At 45.9% G+C, this 11,489-nt stretch overlaps 1 protein-coding gene across 3 annotated transcripts in view; it reads right to left on the bottom strand.

Moving 5' to 3' along the window:
• Window positions 1-10,426, bottom strand: part of ATAD2B (ATPase family AAA domain containing 2B) — a 170,356-nt gene extending 159,930 nt beyond the window's left edge. For all 3 annotated transcript variants that reach the window (XM_073674057.1, XM_073674058.1, XM_073674056.1), the window contains exon 1: window positions 10,100-10,426. In XM_073674057.1, the coding sequence (XP_073530158.1) occupies window positions 10,100-10,207 (108 nt within the window). In that variant the 5' untranslated portion in view covers window positions 10,208-10,426. The remainder of the gene's footprint in view (window positions 1-10,099) is intronic.
• Between the last annotated feature and the right edge of the window lie 1,063 nt (window positions 10,427-11,489).

The raw sequence follows: 11,489 nt of genomic DNA on the forward strand, positions 1-11,489 counted from the left end.
CAATGAACAACTGAGGACAGCGATTGGCTGCAGCGGTCAGATGACGGGTAATGACAGTGATCAGTACCAGGACCCGATGCCAAGAAGCACCGGGGACATCCTAGTGACTGCCAGCGCTGATCCCTACAGGAAGTCTGGGGGGCCGTGAACCCTGCAGGGTCTTTCTGAGGAGCAGTCCTGTCTGCACTGTGAATGTCTACACTACAATTCTCAACATGCCCAGACGACAACTCCCAACATTGCCGCCAGCATTTAAAAAATAAACAGACGTGTATCTGCAGTGAAATCAGCAGCAGAAATGAAGCTCTGCCCCCCGGATTCCTGCAGCGGGGGTCCGCACACGGATCGGCCACAGTCACTGGGACACAATGCAGCATGAAAGGCAAGAAGACAAGGAGACAAGGAAAGGAGTCACAGGGAGGCTCCAGCAACACCTTACACCAGCTGTGACAGCCAAGGAGTCATCCACCAGAGAGGGCGCTGCGCTCCAAGGAAAGTTTTGTTCTTTTCTACAATCCAGACAAGCACCTGCTGTGCCCGCACTACACCCGCAGCACAATGGGCACAAAGCCCTGCAGAGCCCGGATACGGCACACAGACGACATGGAGACGATGAGGCCAGAAGACCCAGATCAGCGGCTAAATCACCGGACGGGGGACAGGGGCGGACGGGGACAGGGGCGGCAAGTCATAAGGAGAGCTAAGTGCAGGGCAGATGGAGCAGAGCCGAGTGTCACTCCCATGGTGGAAAAGGGCAAAAAATTGTACTATGCCGTAGGACAAGCTGAGCTCTACCTGGTGCAGCAGAGCTGGATGTGTCATCTGTGCGCTACAGAAACACTTCAAAGTTACCTGTCGTCCTGTATAAAAAAAAAAAGGGAAAAAAAACAAACTCAACTGTGCCACCTCCATGAGCCCGGCGACAAGTCCCCTCCGCGCCACCTCAATGCTCCCGGCACTCAGCGACAAGTCCCCTCCGCGCCACCTCAATGCTCCCGGCACTCAGCGACAAGTCCCCTCCGCGCCACCTCAATGCTCCCGGCACTCAGCGACAAGTCCCCTCCGCGCCACCTCAATGCTCCCGGCACTCAGCGACAAGTTCCCTCCGCGCCACCTCAATGCTCCCGGCACCCAGCGACAAGTTCCCTCCGCGCCACCTCAATGCTCCCGGCACCCAGCGACAAGTTCCCTCCGCGCCACCTCAATGCTCCCGGCACCCAGCGACAAGTTCCCTCCGCGCCACCTCAATGCTCCCGGCACCCAGCGACAAGTTCCCTCCGCGCCACCTCAATGCTCCCGGCACTCAGCGACAAGTCCCCTCCGCGCCACCTCAATGCTCCCGGCACCCAGCGACAAGTCCCCTCCGCGCCACCTCAATGCTCCCGGCACTCAGTGACAAGTCCCCTAAGCGCCACCTCAATGCTCCCGGCACCCAGCGACAAGTCCCCTCCGCGCCACCTCAATGCTCCCGGCACCCAGCGACAAGTCCCCTAAGCGCCACCTCAATGCTCCCGGCACCCAGCGACAAGTTCCCTCCGCGCCACCCAGCGACAAGTTCCCTCCACGCCACCTCAATGCTCCCGGCACTCAGCGACAAGTCCCCTAAGCGCCACCTCAATGCTCCCGGCACTCAGCGACAAGTCCCCTCCGCGCCACCTCAATGCTCCCGGCACCCAGCGACAAGTCCCCTAAGCGCCACCTCAATGCTCCCGGCACCCAGCGACAAGTTCCCTCCGCGCCACCCAGCGACAAGTTCCCTCCACGCCACCTCAATGCTCCCGGCACTCAGCGACAAGTCCCCTCCGCGCCACCTCAATGCTCCCGGCACTCAGTGACAAATCCCCTCCGCGCCACCTCAATGCTCCCGGCACCCAGCGACAAGTCCCCTAAGCGCCACCTCAATGCTCCCGGCACCCAGCGACAAGTTCCCTCCGCGCCACCTCAATGCTCCCGGCACCCAGCGACAAGTTCCCTCCGCGCCACCTCAATGCTCCCGGCACCCAGCGACAAGTCCCCTCCGCGCCACCCAGCGACAAGTTCCCTCCGCGCCACCTCAATGCTCCCGGCACCCAGCGACAAGTTCCCTCCGCGCCACCTCAATGCTCCCGGCACCCAGCGACAAGTCCCCTAAGCGCCACCTCAATGCTCCCGGCACCCAGCGACAAGTTCCCTCCGCGCCACCTCAATGCTCCCGGCACCCAGCGACAAGTTCCCTCCGCGCCACCCAGCGACAAGTCCCCTCCGCGCCACCTTCATCCACAGCGCAGTTACTGGTTTTTCATTTGCTCCTAATTCTTCTTGTAGTTTGCGCCTTATTTTAAGTCTGTCGCCTGTTTTTTTCTCCATTGTGGGCACAATTTGGGATTTCCAGATGTTTTCAAAAGTTTCATCAATTACAACTGTTTAGAAAAGTTGCAAATTTTGTCGCCGCTCTACTGCAGTCCCCACAGTTATACACAGCGAACACTACAGAGCCGCACACAACACATCCCACTGTAACATTACAGCCCAGCGTAACACCATGAAAAGCCTGTCATAATATGTGATATCGCACGTTATAATATACAAGAATGTAACATCTTATAATACACTGTACACATATAATACAGTGTCATCTACCAGCCCAAAATGTGATAGATAGATAGATAGATAGATAGATAGATAGATAGATAGATAGATAGATAGATAGATAGATAGATAGATCTGTAGTGTAATACATACAGTCATGGCCGAAAGTGTTGGTTCCCTTGAAAGTGTTCCAGAAAATGATTTTGCAATTACACATGTTTATTTCCTTTGTGTGTTTTGGAAAAAACACAAAAAGAGAAAAAAAGGCAAATTGGACATAATTTCACACAAAGCCCCCAAAATGGGCAGGATAAAAATGTTGGCACTTTTCCAAAATTGTGGGTAAACAACTTTGTAACAAGCATGTGATGCTCGTTCAAACTCACCTGTGGCAAGTAACAGGTGTGGACGATATGAAAATTACACCTGAGATCAGACGAAAAAGGAAGAAGATGAATCAATCTTTGCATTGTGTGTCTCTGTGTGCCACACTAAGCATGGAAAACAGAAAGAGGAGAAGAGAACTGTCTGAGGGCTTGAGAACCAAAATTGTTGAAAAATATCAACAATCTCAAGGTTACAAGTCCATCTCCCGAGATCTTAATCTTTCTTTGTCCATGGTGTGTAATATAATCAAGAAGTATATAACCCATGGTACTGTAGCTAATTTCCCTGGACATGAACGGCAGAGAAAAATTGATGAAAGGTTGCAACGCAGGATAGTCTGGATGGTTAAGAAGCCCCAATCACGTTCCAAAGAAATTCAAGCTGTCCTGCAGGCTCAGGGTGCATCAGTGTCAGCGCAAACTATGTTGACATTTGTATGAAATGAAACACTACGGCAGGAGACCTAGGAGGACCACACTGCTGACACAGACATAAAAGAGGTAGACTGCAGTTTGCCAAAATGTACGTGACTAAGCCAAAATCCTTCTGTGATAGCGTATTGTGGAGATGAGACTAAGATAGAACTTTTTGGTAAAGCCCATCATTCTACTGTTTACCAAAAATAGAATAAGGCCGACAAAGAAAAGAACACAGTAACTACAGTCAACTGAAGTGGAGGTTCAAAGATGTTTTGGGATTGTTTTGCTGCCTCTGGCACTGGGTGCTTTGACTGTGTGCAAAGTATCATGAAATCTGAAGATTACCAAAGGATTTTGGGTTATAATGTAGTGCCCAGTGTCAGAAAGCTGGGTTTGCATCCTAGGTCATGGGTTTTCCAACAGGACAATGACCCCAAACATACTTCAAGAAGCCCCCAGAAATAGATGGAAACAAAGAGCTGGAGAGTTCTGAAGTGGCAGCAATGAGTCCGGATCTAAATCCCATTGAGCACCTGTGGAGAGATCCTAAAATTGCTGTTGGGAGAAGATGCCTTCAAATATGAGGGACCTGGAGCAGTTTACAAAAGAAGAGTCCAAAATTCCAGCTGAGAGGTGTAAGAAGCTGATGGTTATAGGAAGAGATTGATTGCAGGTATTTATTCCAAAGTGCAACCAAATATTAAGTTGAGGGTGGCAACAATTTTGACTGGACCATTTTTGGGGTTTTGCGTTATATCCACTTTGCCTTTTTTTTCTCTTTTATTTGTGTTGTTACAAAACACACAAAGGACATAAACATGTGTAAGGCTATGTGCCCACGATGCAGAAATGCTCTGGATTTTTCCTGAGCGTTTCTACATCTCCCTGGCAGAAAAAATGCATGCGGATTGTACATGCGGATTGTACATGCGGATTGTACATGCGGATTGTACATGCGGATTGTACATGCGTTTTCCTGCCAGGGACATGTGGATGTGAAGCGTTCTTCACATGCATTTCCGCATGCGGGTTGACAAGCGATTTCAGCATCACTTGGAAAGTGCTTGACAACTTGGTCACACTATATAAATCCATGCAACCAGCAACCAGCATGGATTTATATAGTGTGACCGTAAAAGAGTGTTTAAAAATAAAAAAATAAATCTATACTTACCTTCTGATGGCCCCCGGTCTCTTGCTTTGCTCCGTCCTGGCTGCCCGCAGCGGTACACTGAAGGACCTGCCGACGTCAGCGTCGCGTGAACCGTCACATGACTATGACGTCAGCGCAGGTCCTCAAGTCCATCGCGATCTGCCGGCATGAGAGGACGAGCGCAACGGGGTCCGTCAGAAGGTAAATATAACATTTTTTATTTTATTCTTTTTTATTTTTTACAGGTTCTATGGTACCCGGGTCCGGAGGAGAGTCTCCTGTCCTCCACATCCGGGTACCATCCGCACAATGAAATGCATGGATTCCGCATGTGCTTATCTAGTGAAGCATAATCCTTGAGATCTAATGCAAGTCAATGGCGGTGAAAACGCAGCGCTTCCGCAAAATAATTGGTAGTCCTGCGTTTTTTTCCGCAATGATAATCCGCAGCGGAAATTTCCGCAGCATGTGCACAGCAGATGCGGATTATCATTGGGGACCATGGCAGGCCTTCTACCATGCGTTTTTTAAACATTTCTGCAGCGTTTTTGCCGCTGCGGAAACACTTAAAAAACGCATCGTGGGCACACAGCCTAATTGTCTGGGAGAAATACGTCATTTTCTGGAACAATTTCAAGGGTGCCAACACTTTCTGCCATGACATACATACATATGTCTGTGGTGTAATAATAGATATATAATATACCAGTCCATAGTGTAATAATATAGAATATATCTGTCTGTGGCATGATAATATACTGGTGTGTACTGTAATTGTAATAGTATATAATACCCCAGCCCATAGTGCAATAATATAGAATATAATGGTCAGTAGTATAACATGCATATTATATATATATATATATATATATAATGGTCTGTGGGGTAATAGTTTATATAATATACCGGTGTGTAGTGTAATAACAGATATAATACACCAGCCCATAGTGTAATATAAAACATAATGGTCAGTAGTGTAATAACATAGATATATACACATATCAGGGTCTGTGGTATAATAATACATATATATAGGGGTCTGTGATGTAATATTGCATATACAGTACAGACCAAAAGTTTGGACACACCTTCTCATTTAAAGATTTTTCTGCATTTTCATGACTTTGAAAATTGTACATTCACACTGAAGGCATCAAAACTATGAATTAACACATGTGGAATTATATACTTCACAAAAAAGTGTGAAACAACTGAAAATATGTCTTATATTCTAGGTTCTTCAAAGTAGCCACCTTTTGCTTTGATGACTGCTTTGCACACTCTTGGCATTCTCTTGATGAGCTTCAAGAGGTAGTCACCGGAAATGGTCTTCCAACAATCTTGAAGGAGTTCCCAGAGATGCTTAGCACTTGTTGGCCCTTTTGCCTTCACTCTGCGGTCCAGCTCACCCCAAACCATCTCGATTGGGTTCAGGTCTGGTGACTGTGGAGGCCAGGTCATCTGGCGTAGCACCCCATCACTCTCCTCCTTGGTCAAATAGCCCTTACACAGCCTGGAGGTGTGTTTGAGGTCATTGTCCTGTTGAAAAATAAATGATGGTCCAACTAAACACAAACCGGATGGAATAGCATGCCGCTGCAAGATGCTGTGGTAGCCATGCTGGTTCAGTATGCCTTCAATTTTGAATAAATCCCCAACAGCGTCACCAGCAAAGCACCCCCACACCATCACACCTCCTCCTCCATGCTTCACGGTGGGAACCAAGCATGTAGAGTCCATCCGTTCATCTTTTCTGCGTCGCACAAAGGCACGATGGTTGGAACCAAAGATCTGAAATTTGGACTCATCAGACCAAAGCACAGATTTCCACTGGTCTAATATCCATTCATTGTGTTCTTTAGCCCAAACAAGTCTCTTCTGCTTGTTGCCTGTCCTTAGCAGTGGTTTCCAGCAGCTATTTTACCATGAAGGCCTGCTGCACAAAGTCTCCTCTTAACAGTTGTTGTAGAGATGTGTCTGCTGCTAGAACTCTGTGTGGCATTGACCTGGTCTCTAATCTGAGCTGCTGTTAACCTGTGATTTCTGAGGCTGGTGACTCGGATAAACTTATCCTCAGAAGCACAGGTGACTCTTGGTCTTCCTTTCCTGGGGCGGTCCTCATGTGAGCCAGTTTCTTTGTAGCGCTTGATGGTTTTTGAAACTGCACTTGGGGACACTTTCAAAGTTTGCCCAATAGAATATAAGACATATTTTCAGTTGTTTCACACTTTTTTGTTAAGTATATAATTCCACATGTGTTAATTCATAGTTTTGATGCCTTCAGTGTGAATGTACAATTTTCTTAGTCATGAAAATACAGAAAAATCTTTACATTAGAAGGTGTGTCCAAACTTTTGGTCTGTACTGTATATAGGGGTCTGTGTTTTAATAATAGATATATACAGGGGTCTGTGGTGTGATACCACATATATACAGGGGTCTGTGGTGTGATACCACATATATACAGGGGTCTGTGGTGTGATACCACATATATACAGGGGTCTGTGGTGTGATTACACATATATATATAGGGGTCTGTGGTGTGATTACACATATATATATAGGGGTCTGTGGTGTGATTACACATATATATATAGGGGTCTGTGGTGTGATTACACATATATATATATATATATATATATAGGGGTCTGTGGTGTGATTACACATATATATATATAGGGGTCTGTGGTGTGATTACACATATATATATATATAGGGGTCTGTGGTGTGATTACACATATATATAGGGGTCTGTGGTGTGATTACACATATATATAGGGGTCTGTGGTGTGATTACACATATATATATATATATAGGGGTCTGTGGTGTGATTACACATATATAGGGGTCTGTGGTGTGATTACACATATATAGGGGTCTGTGGTGTGATTACACATATATATAGGGGTCTGTGGTGTGATTACACATATATATAGGGGTCTGTGGTGTGATTACACATATATATAGGGGTCTGTGGTGTGATTACACATATATATAGGGGTCTGTGGTGTGATTACACATATATATAGGGGTCTGTGGTGTGATTACACATATATATAGGGGTCTGTGGTGTGATTACACATATATATAGGGGTCTGTGGTGTGATTACACATATATATAGGGGTCTGTGGTGTGATTACACATATATATAGGGGTCTGTGGTGTGATTACACATATATATAGGGGTCTGTGGTGTGATTACACATATATATATAGGGGTCTGTGGTGTGATTACACATATATATATAGGGGTCTGTGGTGTGATTACACATATATATAGGGGTCTGTGGTGTGATTACACATATATATATAGGGGTCTGTGGTGTGATTACACATATATATAGGGGTCTGTGGTGTGATTACACATATATATAGGGGTCTGTGGTGTGATTACACATATATATAGGGGTCTGTGGTGTGATTACACATATATAGGGGTCTGTGGTGTGATTACACATATATAGGGGTCTGTGGTGTGATTACACATATATATAGGGGTCTGTGGTGTGGTACCACATATATATAGGGGTCTGTGGTGTGGTACCACATATATATAGGGGTCTGTGGTGTGGTACCACATATATATAGGGGTCTGTGGTGTGGTACCACATATATATAGGGGTCTGTGGTGTGGTACCACATATATATAGGGGTCTGTGGTGTGGTACCACATATATATAGGGGTCTGTGGTGTGATACCACATATATACAGGGGTCTGTGGTGTGATTACACATATATATAGGGGTCTGTGGTGTGATACCACATATATATAGGGGTCTGTGGTGTGATACCACATATATATAGGGGTCTGTGGTGTGATACCACATATATATAGGGGTCTGTGGTGTGATACCACATATATATAGGGGTCTGTGGTGTGATACCACATATATATAGGGGTCTGTGGTGTGATACCACATATATATAGGGGTCTGTGGTGTGATACCACATATATATAGGGGTCTGTGGTGTGATTACACATATATATAGGGGTCTGTGGTGTGATTACACATATATATAGGGGTCTGTGGTGTGATACCACATATATATAGGGGTCTGTGGTGTGATACCACATATATACAGGGGTCTGTGTTGTGATTACACATATATATATAGGGGTCTGTGGTGTGGTACCACATATATATAGGGGTCTGTGGTGTGATACCACATATATATAGGGGTCTGTGGTGTGATATCACATATATACAGGGGTCTGTGGTGTGGTACCACATATATATAGGGGTCTGTGGTGTGATACCACATATATACAGGGGTCTGTGGTGTGATTACACATATATATAGGGGTCTGGTGTGGTACCACATATATATAGGGGTCTGTGGTGTGATATCACATATATATAGGGGTCTGTGGTGTGATTACACATATATATATAGGGGTCTGTGGTGTGATACCACATATATATAGGGGTCTGTGGTGTGATTACACATATATATATAGGGGTCTGTGGTGTGATACCACATATATATAGGGGTCTGTGGTGTGATACCACATATATATAGGGGTCTGTGGTGTGATTGCACATATATACAGGGGTCTGTGGTGTGATACCACATATATATAGGGGTCTGTGGTGTGATACCACATATATATAGGGGTCTGTGGTGTGATACCACATATATATAGGGGTCTGTGGTGTGATACCACATATATATAGGGGTCTGTGGTGTGATTGCACATATATACAGGGGTCTGTGGTGTGATACCACATATATATAGGGGTCTGTGGTGTGATACCACATATATATAGGGGTCTGTGGTGTGATACCACATATATATAGGGGTCTGTGGTGTGATTGCACATATATACAGGGGTCTGTGGTGTGATACCACATATATATAGGGGTCTGTGGTGTGATACCACATATATATAGGGGTCTGTGGTGTGATACCACATATATACAGGGGTCTGTGGTGTGATACCACATATATATAGGGGTCTGTGGTGTGATTGCACATATATACAGGGGTCTGTGGTGTGGTACCACATATATATAGGGGTCTGTGGTGTGATACCACATATATATAGGGGTCTGTGGTGTGATTACACATATATATAGGGGTCTGTGGTGTGGTACCACATATATATAGGGGTCTGTGGTGTGATACCACATATATATAGGGGTCTGTGGTGTGATACCACATATATACAGGGGTCTGTGGTGTGATACCACATATATATAGGGGTCTGTGGTGTGGTACCACATATATATAGGGGTCTGTGGTGTGGTACCACATATATATAGGGGTCTGTGGTGTGATTACACATATATATAGGGGTCTGTGGTGTGGTACCACATATATATAGGGGTCTGTGGTGTGATACCACATATATATAGGGGTCTGTGGTGTGATACCACATATATACAGGGGTCTGTGGTGTGATACCACATATATATAGGGGTCTGTGGTGTGGTACCACATATATATAGGGGTCTGTGGTGTGATTACACATATATATAGGGGTCTGTGTGTGCCTCCATATCACAGCCCAGCCCAGCCGCAGACAGGCTCAGACACAATGGCCGCCGTCTGCCGCCTGCTCATTACCTCGGCCGGCTGTGTCCTGCCGGAGAGCCGGCTCTGTCCGGAGCGGGTGCGGGATGAGATGAACCTCACGTCCGGGCCCTGCCGGGAGCTGAGCCGGGTCTTCACCATGTTGCTAGCGGCGGCCGGTGAGGGCTCTCAGGCTCCGGCTCTCGTTGTCGCCCGCCGCCCTTGTCCCTGCTCCTGTCCGCGGCTCGTCCTCCGGCATGCACCGCCCGGCAGCTCCGCACACTCTTTCCTCCGGATCAGGCTAAGCCGCCGCCGCCGGCCGCCATTTCCCTTTCTCTGCTCAGTCAGACTCTCAGCCGCTGAAGTTCCTTCCACCGATCACCAGGTGGCGCCAGACTTAGGTGTTAACTCTATGGTCTCTTCTCTCAGATCACGTGACAGCAGAAGTCGCCATTTTTGTTTCGGCCAAATACTATAAATGGGGCCAAATATTGCTGCTCATTGTTACATCTTGGTTTTTATTTATTTATTAATTACAAATTCCTCCCCATTTTTTCCTTTTGAAATGATTATTTATTTGTATTTTTGCATTTATTTTAGGTCATGTATGACGGGTAGCAGGGAGTCTACCATCAGGGAAGGTATAAGGAGGTGCTTGGCCACCACTGGGGCATTGGTTTTTTTTTTTTATCAAAATTTACTTAGTGTAAAAAAAAATAGTTTTTACACTTGGACCAAAATTATTCTAAACATTTAAGGACTTGTTAAAGGGTTTAAGTACACGAGCGGTGCCCCAGCCGGTGACGCGCGCTCTCCATGTAGATCCTCCTCGGGAGAAGAGCTGACGGAGACTCGCGGCAAGTCAAAGTGTCTCTGACGTCACACGGGGAGAGTCAGTACAGAGAGTTGTTTGGACCAAAAATCCTAAACAACGGTTTCCTTCTTCAGGGAAGATCCAAGTGAGGTGGGTAAATCCTAATATACAAGCTTGACTGATAACGATCAATTATACAGGTGCTTCTCACTAAATTAGAATATCATCAAAAAGTTAATTTATTTCAGTTCTTCAATACAAAAAGTGAAACTCCTATATTATATAGAGTCATTACAAACAGAGTGATCTATTTCAAGTGATTATTTCTGTTAATGTTGATGATTATGGCTTACAGCCAATGAGAACACAAAAGTCATTATCTCAGGAAATTAGAATAATTAACAAAAAACACCTACAAAGGCTTTCTAAACATTTAGAAAGGTCCCTTAGTCTGTTTCAGTAGGCTCCACAATCACGGGGAAGACTGCTGACTTGACAGATGTCCAGAAGGCAGTCACTGACACACTCCACAAGGTCCCATAGTTCCAATTTTCATTTGGAAATCAAGGTCCCAGAGTCTGGAGGAAGAGTGGAGAGGCCACAATCCAAGCTGCTTGAGGTCTAGTGTGA

The sequence above is a fragment of the Phyllobates terribilis genome, unplaced genomic scaffold (genome assembly GCF_046119375.1).
Source record: "Phyllobates terribilis strain yellow unplaced genomic scaffold, ASM4611937v1 Scaffold_3__8_contigs__length_932513732, whole genome shotgun sequence".
Taxonomy (NCBI): Eukaryota; Metazoa; Chordata; class Amphibia; order Anura; family Dendrobatidae; genus Phyllobates; species Phyllobates terribilis.